We start from the raw sequence: 11,340 nt of genomic DNA on the forward strand, positions 1-11,340 counted from the left end.
AGGTAAAGGGTGATAAAAGTTACAAAAGCCATCATCCATTTACAGCCATTAGAGACAATCTACCATTTCATACTGCAAACGTTTAATTCATTCAACCACATATTTACATTTAGAATATTGTGCAACCGCTTGGTCAGAACACCATCTACAACCGTCAAGCCACTTATATACAATTGTCTAATTAAACTTTGGATAGGAAGTCAGAAAGACCACTGCTATGTTCTTAAGAAATTAAATATGTTAAGTTTTGGTCCTTATATTTAATTTGCTCATCTTAAAGTCATTTAGTTTTGAGCCAGGGAACCCATGGAATGTCTGGTTGGAACTGTGGGCTGCCATTATGTAAATCCTGATGTATGCACTGTGATAGCCCCTGTTAGAGTTAATGAATGCAACTGGAAGCTCCTCGCCCATCTCTAAAAGCTGGCTGCCTCAGTTTTTGCTCTCTCTCCATCCACCCAGCACCATGCTATTTGCCTGGCTGATATAAGCTTTTTTTTATTTTAGGTTTTACATTGTACAACATCATACACCAATATTTACTGTATAGATTTTGTTTCTTAGTATCTCTTCTGTATGTGTTGCTTAGTTTTGTATATGGTCTGATTGGATGAGTATTTGACCTACTGATAGCAGTGACACACGATGTAAATATTAATTGTACAGAACTGGATAGCATTTCAGTGTTTAGATTAGGAACAGGCAAAGATAAGTAGTTAATTTCCATAAAAGGCCAGATAGGGGCAGTGTTGTCTCGTAGTTAAAGGCTTTTTAGATGCAGAAGTAATGAAGCCTATGAATAACATTTTAGAATCAGCATGACAGGAATTCCAGTATCACTGCATATGTTCGGTAGAAATCCTTTTTAGTTCTGCATCTTTGCCTTGTTGTATTACAAACAACTAAAGTAAAAGATGAAGGAATCATTTCGTTTCACTCTATGATATTGTAAGGTCATTGCAATGCACGGCTTCCTGAATTGATTTTTTTATTGTTTACAGTTGCCAGTTAAATAAAGCTGAATTGACCTTTATACTTTAGTGTCTGTCTGTCCCACTTGGCGTATCAGTGTATACAGAGCTATCTCTGTTCATGCCCATAGTATTTATATCCTCCACCCATATCTTCCCACAGAAGAGGAAAATGATCTTCACTTGAAAGACCATCTGCAAATACCACCCAGGGCACTGTAACGTTCCCAATATAACCTCCCGGCACAGCCGGCTGGGCTGTTCCAGTCAATGGCCTCACACAGTCTGGAGTGTTACTAAAGTAACAATTTCCCACTCTGTTTTTCTTTGGTTGTGCTTTTTTTTTTTTGCATTTAATTAACACCATGATGAAAGGGGACGATTCAGAGGAAGTGGATATAGATTTGGGGGACTCCAGTGACCCTGAAGACTTTGAAAATGGGGAGCAACGTGAGACACTGTGGAAGGCCTCTCCTGCTATGGAAGAAGAGGAAAACATTCACACGTCTACACTAGTGGAAATCAGTGATACCAAGCCTCTGATTAATGCAAGAGACCCCCGAGGTATCAATGACTGCCTCAAGGTATTGCATTCTCTCTGCAGTAGCTCTATTAAACTTTATCTCGCTGTCTATCTGTACATTTGTCATGCTGCACATTAGCTGGAAAAAACAGAAAGCACTTAAATATTGACACAGGGGACCGAAAAGCTGCTTTACTGATTGCACCGCTCTCTAGTGGACATCATTTATCTGCAAAAATTGAATCAAGACCCCAAAGAACACTAGCTATTGGTTTACCTCGGTAGCACTAGCATCAGTCTCTCTTTGTTTCTTTAGGTGACGTTTGAGGATGTTATAGCTGAGCCGGTATCAGTGCGGAGCGGTGACAGAGTGTGGATCTGGAGCCATGCCCTGTTCGAGGTGTCTAGGATTTGGATTTACCGGATAGTCACAGTATTTTTGGCCATTCCTGTGTCAATAATCTCTGGACTCCTGTTCGCCATCCTCAGCTGTCTTCATATCTGGTAGGTTTAGATTTGGACCTCTAGGTTTGTAATTAAGATTTTTGTTTTCAATTAAAGTAATGTACAGGTGACCTTTTGTGACCGCTTATTGAGCCTGCACACACAACAGTGAAAGAATGCATTACTATACCTTTTAATCTTTCCCCAGTACACATCATACTGTGGTATAGTAGCAGGAACTAGACAAATTTTTCTTCAGCTTAATTTTTTTTTCTAACCATCATAAAAGACTAAGTCTTCCTAAGACTGACACATACAGCTGCGGTCAGAGAATATAACATCCTCCTCCTTAATGGTTGTTATAATTATAAACTGACATTGAAATGAACCATGCCAACATAAGTGCATTTTGCCTCTGTTGGGTGGCTCCCTAAACTGGCACATGGTCATCAAAACATATCCGAACCTCCGGCCTCGAGGCTAAATAGCCACCTGATCCCTCTGGAGATGAGACAAGAATCGGAGAAATATTGATAGGGAAAGATTTTCTATAATGCTATTAAAGTGTCACTCCATGGGCGATAGCTTCTGTGGCCTGGAGGGAGCTTTCAAATCGCTCAAAGAAATGACCTCAATGATGTCAATTAAAACCTTGTGGTTATGTGAAGTCTGAAAAACATGACTGCTGAAAGGTAGGATGGGTTTGATTCAAGCCCCCCTCCAATTTTGTTTTGGGAAGCCAGGTGCTTTCAGGGCTTTTCTGCATTAGGATAACTTTAAGATGCCATATAAGCACTAATCTCTTCACTTCATTGTTGAGAAACAAAGTGTTATAGCAGAGTGTTATATATTAATTCAACATGAGAAATTAGAAATAGGAAATTATTACTGTTACATATTAAAACAAACAAAAAAACATTTTTTCCTGTGATTTAAATGATTTTCTTTGTCATTTTTGTGTCTCTTCTATGACAGGTTGGTTAGTCCCTGTATCCAGTGTCTCCTTATTGGCACTCGCTGGCTGCAGAGCCTATGGACCATTGTCCTTGGTGTCATTGTACAGCCTTTTCTCACAAGTGCTGGAAAATGTTGTGGTGGCTTCAGCATTCACCTGGCCAAAGAATGAGACTCACATGTGAGAAGCACTTCAAGACTGCAAATGCTCATTGACATGGACAAGTGCACTTACTGTTGTGTGGTCACGTGGACCCAAACCGAGCAGGCAATTTAAAAAATACTTTATCCAAAATGTAACACTCATTATTTATAGCTGTTATTAAAGTCTGATAGTATCTGCTGAGGCTTGAAGTAAAAAAATCAATGGTGACGCAATTCTTCGTTTCACATTCAGGATGTGAAGCCATTTTAGTGACTCTTTTTGCTCAGCATGTACTGTAGTTCTTTTTTTTCACTCTGAGGGATTATAGTTTAAGAAATGCATGCAGAAATCATTTTTTGCAATTTGAATATTACATAATATGTAATAGTGTTTGGGCTTTTCAAGAAGTTTGAGGATGTATGAAAAGGGGCTTTAACAATACGTTGTCTAGTCAGAAAAAAAAGAGTTCAGTTACCTTGTACCAAGTGTTGAAATAAGTTCTACTTTGTCAATGAAAAAATATTTGAATGTGCAAATATCTTTCATTTCACAATTTTAATTACTGGACATGAGCTTCTCCTCTATCACCGAAAGACCCCTCACACTATCTTCACAGCTCAGTTGTGGTCATAGAGAAAGAAACTTTATTATTGTTTAAGATTTAGCATTGAACAGAATATCAAGAATATATATCTGAATAATAATAATTAATAATTGATGTAATGTCCTGGAAGGAGATGAAAGTAAAAGACATGGTTTAATATGGTTTTTAAACTAATACACTTTTAGACTTATTATTGATATTAAAAAGACATTATTAAAGCATTTTTCAAATACAACGATGATATGCTCTTTTGTTGCAACATCCCTAATATAAGGTTAAGTTTTCCTGTGTCATCTCTTTATCTTCTTGCTTGAAGACAAATGACCATGCAGGGAGATACTGTACATCCAGTTAGTTGGCAATGGTAAATGGCCTGCATTTGTATAGCGCTTTTCTAGTCCTTAAGGACCCCAAAGCGCTTTACACTACATTCAGTCATTCACCCATTCACACACACATTCACACACTGGCGATGGCAAGCTACATTGTAGCCACAGCTGCCCTGGGGCGCACTGACAGAGGCGAGGCTGCCGAACACAGGCGCCACCGGGCCCTCTGACCACCACCAGTAGGCAAACATGGGGTTAGTATCTTGCCCAAGGATATTTGGCATGCAGCCAGGAGGCAGCCTGGGATTGAACCACCGACCTTCTGATTAGTGGTTGACCTGCTCTGCCACCTGAGCTACAGCCATAATACAGTTATTGTGATGTGTCAAGATTGCCTACAGTACATTTAGCAATTTGAGGCAGCAAACACTTGATTGAAAAAGGTGTTTCTGATGTCACTCTTCCACTCCCACAGCTGTCAGTAACAACAGGCAGGAACAGATGTGCAGTGGCATCCACATTCACACGACAGAGATCGACTTCACTGGCACACTTTATTGTTGCAGAAATCCATGCACATCAGGATTTACTGTAGCATATACTATGTCTAAGAGAAATCTCTGTTAGATATAATACAGGATGGCAGAAAGTGGACAGATAACTATCATTCATGACTTATGAAATTTACTGTGTGATGGTATTGGACCAATTACGTATTTGCAGATTTATTTCCACACTGATTTGAGCTTTTGAGAAAAAAGAAGAAGTCTTTGTGTCTTATAAGTGTGAATTATGAAATTTTGGTTGGTTTGGAGGGTTCAATCTTCAGGTCAAAATTAGTATAACTTCACCCAAATCACAAATCAGAGCACTTTCCCTCTCGCAGGCAGACTGTTTTTTATTTGACAGCTCTACTGCTGACACTAATGCCCCAACCCTTTTATATAATCCCCTCCTCCACCTTAAAGCTTCTCCCTGTGGAGGCTATACACTACAATGTTTTCTTTGACAATTCACAACAAATATATATGAATAAACGTAGCTAATCTTTCACATCACACGTTACATATTACATATTACTTTACCTTTACACATATTTTTTGTTGCAAAGAAAGATGAAAATGATAACAAAATCTTTTTGAATTTTACATCACATTTTGTTCAAATTCTGTACACGATATATATAAAACACCCTTTGTACTATTTTCTGTCACCAGTGGGTGCAGGGTGTTATCTGGACAGGAAGTTTACATTGTCAGTTTAGCTCGGTTCAAAATGTTACAGAGAAAATGTGCAGCAATAGCCAGCACACTGCTTCTGTATTCAGTTAAATGGGTGAAATGGGTAGCTGCATGATTGCTAGATTACTTGATTGCACGAAGCTTGCATGCCATTTAGCTGGCTTTTCAGTGTACCGTACTGGATGTGCGTGAGAGGCTCCTCTGACTGTTGGTGTTCTTGTTAACGTAAGTAGAGGAGCCCCTTTTGTGTCTGCACTGTTGACCACAGCTGCACGAGCACTCTGTCAGGTACCGTCGACAGCAGCAGAAGAAACACTGCATCAGGTCATGGAATAGGTGACCCGCGAAGAACATGTAAATCCACGGGTTACAGCAGCTATTGAGACTGGCTAGCAACATTACAATGATGAAGGCCATGTCTAGGAAGACGGAGAGAAACAAGAACATGTAAGAGGTTATTTTGAAAGACTTTTTTTTTCTCTTCATACATTCTTCTTTTAGTCTGTTAATCCCCAGAAAAGCCACAACCACCATTGAACTGACTCTACTAACAAATATCAGCTGTGTAGCTTGACTGATCTTATCCAGATGATATTAAAAACATGTGAGTGACATGCAGCGTTAAACTGGATAACATGTTTTGTCATAAACATGTTATCCAGTTTGGATAACCACATTGGCGTTCAGTCCTACAGATATATTTACCAAATAACACATCTGAGATAGACAAATACATACCCCCAACAAATACACCGTCTTCCTGTTTTAAATTGTGTATTTTTGAAACTTTCTTCTAATATTTTGGTAGCAAACTACATTTTTTTTAAAGATTTTGATCATCTGTACAAACCACCAGATGTGAGAATTATAGCTACAAACAGTGAGGAGAAGCGTTAAGAGACAAACTAACACATATCTAGTTGTCAGCTTTTCACTGCATTTGCTGACAGTGATGAAAATAAAGATGGGAAAAATACCAGACCTTGCCACCATGAATAAAATGAACAGTTTAGAAAGAAGAAGTGGGTTGATCTTTAAAAAGACTCTAAATTAGCAAGTCTTTCCCCATCACAGTAAGATGTAATCACTCGATGCTTAGGTTTGAAAGTTTGTTTATTCATAAGTTGTTCAAGCTGCAATTTATTACTTGAGCCAACACTTTTAGTTTGTATTTAAATATCTGAACAACTACTTTATAGTCTAACAAATTAAACACCCTGCTTTTTCATCAAGCCCCATCATCTGATGTAATATTTTAGGATAGCATATCTAATAGTGTGGTTGATAATCTTTTAAGTCACTAAAAGTACTGGGTTGGGGTCATAAAACCTAGTAAAACCACTGGGGCCCTTTTTAATGCTTAATTTCATGTATGTATTGTAAATCTGTCAATCTGTTGTACTTACTGTATACCCACATTATTCATACAGAATTATATTAGCTGACAAGCTAATGCAATTCAGACTTCCTCCTCCAAAAAACATTTTGGATCATAAAAATGAAACATGGTAGGCTGCTGGATGCCTCACAGATAGAACTTTAGGTTGCTTGACACAAATATGACGAACAGCTTCGATTAAAAGAACCTGTCCCTGGTGGAAAAAATACAGCTTTTTTTCTCATTCACTCAATTGATTACATTCCAATTATTAGAGCCTTGGAGCACACTGAATAAGCACATAATCTGAAAAGTGGAAAGTGGACAACTTCCAAGTCCCCCCTCTTTATCCTTAGTAGGGTGAGAGATTTAGAGCTTGCTGGCATCGCTCCTCAAGCACTGATCCATTCTCTTCCTTGTGCTCTGACTCCCCACAGTACTTTGCTTTATTGTGAGAGGTGTGCCAACCAAATGGCCCATCAAAATTCTGAAAAGTGTTTAACAGCCTGCCCAGAGTTGTAAAATCATTTGGTGCAAGAAATCCTAGCCACTGGAAACACAGAGGGAAAAAAACTGAAAATGACAGCATTCAACTTTTCCTTTTTATACCGGCACAATGCGTTCATCACTTTCTGAAATGAAAGAAAAACATTTATCTTAACTCCTTTTCAGCATTGTGATTTACTGCTCTTTTCAGGAGAAATATAAAGGATGAGATGTCAACTTCAAAAACAGAGCTGCTGTCACTTTGTGGAAGAACAGGCTCTATATCAAAGATAAGTTTGAGGATAAAAAGTTAAGAAAACATTGCAAGAGTGCAAGAAGCCACATTCTCCTCCAGTATCAGTGAATCCTTTGGAAGTTTTACAGTGTGATGTTATGACTGAAGTGCAGGTCCTGGAAAAAAGTTCACAGGTTTCATGCTGGATCAAATGCCCTGATAAACATGACCTTCATGGAGTCTTAACCCATGTGGTATTACTTCAAAGAGACTGCAATGAGTCAGAATATATAGAGAATCTAAATTATCTTTACTTTTGCATATAGATTTGCACAGAGACTTTCCTTGGAAAAGTATTTTTTGAAATCTAAAAGAATTTGATGTGCACTAAAACCACAAAGCCTGATTTAAATTCAATCTGTTGTCTACCTCTCATAAAACTTCTCCAGTTCCACAAATTATACTGATGTATTAAGCCCCACTGTATTTTTATTATGCCCTGTAAATAGTACCAGAGGCAGACCAGTCACTCACTCTTATGATTTACTTATGCAAGCATGACTATATGTCAAAGTAATTTTTTGTAACCCTCTACTGATTTATAAAATTTTTGAGCTCCTTAAGCAATGCTTTCTTACTTGCTTAAAGTTAAAAAGTATAATTACAATTAAAAAGGCTTTTTAAAATTTACCAGAGTGGGAACGGTAGAGAAATTATTCTACAATAACAGTCTGCTGATAAGATAATAATGTGTGCAACACCGAAAGAGGCTTCCCCGCTGCTTGCATGACAGACAGAGACGTGGCAAAGATTTAGTCAGTGGTAGGTTTGGCAACCCTTCTCCAGTCCTTGGCTTGGCTGTGTTCGTAATAAAAAAAGACTGATCAATTTAAAGTGATTGCACTGTTCGTTCCCCCATTCTTCATTATTATTTGGATTTACAAATATTAAATATATGCTTAATATTAGAGTGTTAAATCCAGTAACATTGCTATCCCACTGAGTTATAAAGAAGGAAACAAGTTTTTATTGTGGCTGCTTAATGGCAAAATATATGTGTAACTTTTTTTCAATTATTGTTCAGGTGTATTTATTGAGAAACAGATGATACTACTTGACCTGAGTAAACCAAGAAGAGGAAGACAGCAAAATTTTTGAAAGTTGATATAACATATGAATGTGAGACCAATATAAATTTTCTTTATTTCTAAAGTTTTTTTCTTTATCTCTAAGCCACTAAACATACTTTTTGTGTCCACAGATAATGGTTATATTGCTAAATGCTCTCTGACAAAAAAATACTTACATTTTTTTAATTACACATAAAGCAATCTGGGGTCCCTAATATAACACAGCCTTCTGGGATTTTTTTTTTCTTTTTAGATATATTTTAAATGTAATTTGTGCTTGTTTGACACATTTTTGGCCTTGGTATTTCTTTCTTTCTTTTTTTTTTTTTTTAATGAGAGCAACAGGAAAAGGATTATTCTGGAGGAAAAGTCTGGCCACCAAAACATTGATTAGAATCTCTGAAAGCTCTGAATGGACATTTGTGGATGTTTTTAAGATAATGCAGCTTGAATGTCTACTTTAATGGCAAACTGACAAGATTTGAGGAGTATATCTGAACAAACAGTTCAATTAAATGGATATTAGACAAACTAGCACTGGGAATTGAGACAGAAAGGCTTTGATGTTCTGGTACATTTACTTCCCTAGAGGCTCTGAGGTCTTTCTTCAAACTGATAACCACTGTAAATGTTACTCCCATCCATTTCTGTTTACTCTGGGGAAGTCTGATTTTTAAACACCATTGTGTTGCCTTGAAAGCGGATTGCTTGTGCATTCCTAAAGATATGTTGTGAGGTGGAAGAATGATTTTTGTTTGTGTGGGACACTTGTGGAACAGACATTTTTTTCCCTATTAAGTGCTTTTGGCAAGAAAAAAAAATCAACACCATTAATCTTGGACAAAGACGACGCATTAGTCATTGTGTCACTAAGCACTTTGCCCACAATAGGAGGAAGAAAACGGCGTCACAAACCAGTAAATATTGCCATTAATCAAAATGTCTAAATGCTTTAAAAAGAAAAACTGTTATGGTAAAACGAAGGCCGTTGGGTGTGCTTTTACCTTCTCTTGGTGCAGCAGGATCCCATGCCGACCACATCTGGACAAAGAAAAAAGGAGTCCAGCACACAATATAAGCAAGTACCACCACAAATGTCATTTTTACTGTGCGGATCTTAGCCTTCGAAATGAGTCTCACGCTGCTCACACGAGAAAAGGGTTGGGCGCCTTTGGAGGGCCTTGGAGTGAGAGCCAAAAAGTGCTCCCTTCTGGTTTTTAGATTGAAATTCTCCCATATTTTAAAACATATCAAACCATAGCAGATGCTTAAAATGGCCACTGGGAAAATGTAAATGCTGAAACTCATCCAAGTGATGTATGCTTTGGCACCCCAAGGCTGCACGAAGTCCCCCCAGCAGTCATACACACCATTACCGACCTCCCTAAGAGAAAATATGTAAGCTTGAGGACTGCTGAATATCAGGCTGAGCATCCAAGAGGCGATCACACAGAAGCGGTCTTTTTTCTTGTGCACGGAGCGAAGTGGCTGGCAGACTGCCAAGCACCTGTCTATCGACATTAGAACCAGCATGTACGTAGACGCAAACATACCCACGACCTGGAGGTATTTCACCAACCTGCACAGCAAATCGGGTCCATAGAAGCGAAAAGTGATATCCCAGATGAGCTGAGGTAAAACCTGAAAGATTGCAACTACAAGGTCTGCGATGCTCAGGTGCTTCATGAAGTAATACATCCGAGACTGACTGTGCTTGGTGGTGTGAATAGCCCACAGGACGCACAGATTGCCTGTCAGCGCGAGAAGCAGCACAAGGACCAGAACGGTAACTTCCACTTTAGCCACTTCTTCATTTCGTTTCAGAGGGTTCACCGTGGTGTTTCCTACGTAGCTTTCATTTTCACGACTTGAGCTGCTCCATGTAAGATTGTGAGACCAACTGTACTGCTCGCGTAAAAGGTCTTCCATCGTGCGTAAAAGCGCCACTTAGGCGCAGCCAGCAGTCACATCACAAACCCAGGTTCGGGACCTCTATCAGCTGTGTTAGCTTAGTTTCCCTACGTAATTTTCTGCCAGCACACCCCGTTATTATTATTTTTTTCCCTTTCTGTTTAATAATCCGAACTCAGGACTGCAGTCTGCAGAGAGAAGGGAAAAAACATTATTATTGAAAACTCTTGGTCATTGCACTTTAATCTTTAAACTAATAAACATTAAATTAACGAAATAACAGTATTTAAGTGATTATGTTCAAAAGGCGCTCACCCACTAAATCATCCTATCTTCTCTTAGGGATTTTGGAGCACCATTGTCCTCATCACTCGCTGCCTCCAGTTTGATGTCTGATCTACCGAAGCTCTGCTTGCTACCAGTGTAAGTAACCCCCTCCCCTTGTTTCATTTTCCTTCGAAGGAAACTGCTTACTTGGGTATGGACCTCATAGTTCTTTCTGTCTCGCTGTTCCTCCCCCATACGTTCACTTAGTGTAAGCTTTGACAATGTGAAATACTTTGAGCCAAATCATCCCAATAGCCTAAAAGCAGTGTCATTTTTGTTTCACAGTTTCACAGTTAGTGCTTTCAGCATCTACATTATTTAAAGCGAGCTGTTGTTGGAGTCCAAGAATTCCAGTCTGGAATATAAAGGTCAATATTTTCCCAAAGATACTGTATATGGAAAAGGATGTTATCTGGATGAATGCCATTATATATGGGATTGTGATGTGGTGCTGTAATTTGGCACTTTATGCTAAGGCTCCGTCAGGTAATAGCAAAAAGCATAATAACTGTGCAAGGAAAGTGACTCACTGAATCCAATTGCACATAAAGAATGTGGGTTGGTGTCATTAATACCATCAAAAGTGCCCTTCACTCTCATGCAACAGTCAAAATGAATGTAGTCATTTTGTTTAAATGTCAGATATCCTACTTTTGATTCAG

At 38.6% G+C, this 11,340-nt stretch overlaps 2 protein-coding genes across 3 annotated transcripts; one reads left to right on the plus strand and one right to left on the minus strand.

Moving 5' to 3' along the window:
• Nucleotides 1-1,179: 1,179 nt before the first annotated feature.
• cav4a (caveolin 4a) lies at nt 1,180-3,876 on the plus strand. The gene is made up of 3 exons (XM_006783125.3): nt 1,180-1,555; nt 1,811-1,998; nt 2,914-3,876. The coding sequence occupies exons 1-3, from the start codon at nt 1,337-1,339 to the stop codon at nt 3,062-3,064; spliced, it is 558 nt and encodes a 185-aa protein (XP_006783188.2). The 5' UTR covers nt 1,180-1,336; the 3' UTR covers nt 3,065-3,876.
• A 610-nt stretch (nt 3,877-4,486) lies between these two features.
• On the minus strand, nt 4,487-10,735 carry LOC102788292 (oxytocin receptor B-like). 2 transcript variants are annotated; one of them, XM_035904568.1, is made up of 4 exons: nt 10,667-10,735; nt 10,020-10,539; nt 9,445-9,481; nt 5,539-5,630 (listed from the first exon to the last, which is right to left on the minus strand). In XM_035904568.1, exons 2-4 carry the CDS (start codon nt 10,367-10,369, stop codon nt 5,610-5,612), a joined length of 408 nt encoding a protein of 135 aa, XP_035760461.1. In that variant the 5' UTR covers nt 10,370-10,539; nt 10,667-10,735; the 3' UTR covers nt 5,539-5,609. The 2 variants fall into 2 exon arrangements, with proteins under 2 accessions (XP_006783187.2, XP_035760461.1); XM_006783124.3 differs by having other exon boundaries at nt 4,487-5,630; nt 9,445-10,539.
• Between the last annotated feature and the right edge of the window lie 605 nt (nt 10,736-11,340).

The sequence above is a fragment of the Neolamprologus brichardi genome, chromosome 5 (genome assembly GCF_056152115.1).
Source record: "Neolamprologus brichardi isolate AB-2024 chromosome 5, ASM5615211v1, whole genome shotgun sequence".
Taxonomy (NCBI): domain Eukaryota; kingdom Metazoa; phylum Chordata; class Actinopteri; order Cichliformes; family Cichlidae; genus Neolamprologus; species Neolamprologus brichardi.

Excerpts from the sequence above, each read along its gene's own strand:
- cav4a (XM_006783125.3), top strand. The coding sequence starts at position 1,337 with ATGATGAAAGGGGACGATTCAGAGGAAGTGGATATAGATTTGGGGGAC. Across the intron at positions 1,556-1,810 it reads GTATCAATGACTGCCTCAAG|GTGACGTTTGAGGATGTTAT; the intron begins GTATTGCATTCT and ends TTGTTTCTTTAG. Across the intron at positions 1,999-2,913 it reads CTCAGCTGTCTTCATATCTG|GTTGGTTAGTCCCTGTATCC; the intron begins GTAGGTTTAGAT and ends CTTCTATGACAG.
- LOC102788292 (XM_006783124.3), bottom strand. The coding sequence starts at position 10,369 with ATGGAAGACCTTTTACGCGAGCAGTACAGTTGGTCTCACAATCTTACA. Across the intron at positions 5,631-9,444 it reads TCCTGCTGCACCAAGAGAAG|ACATGGCCTTCATCATTGTA; the intron begins GTAAAAGCACAC and ends CCGTCTTCCTAG.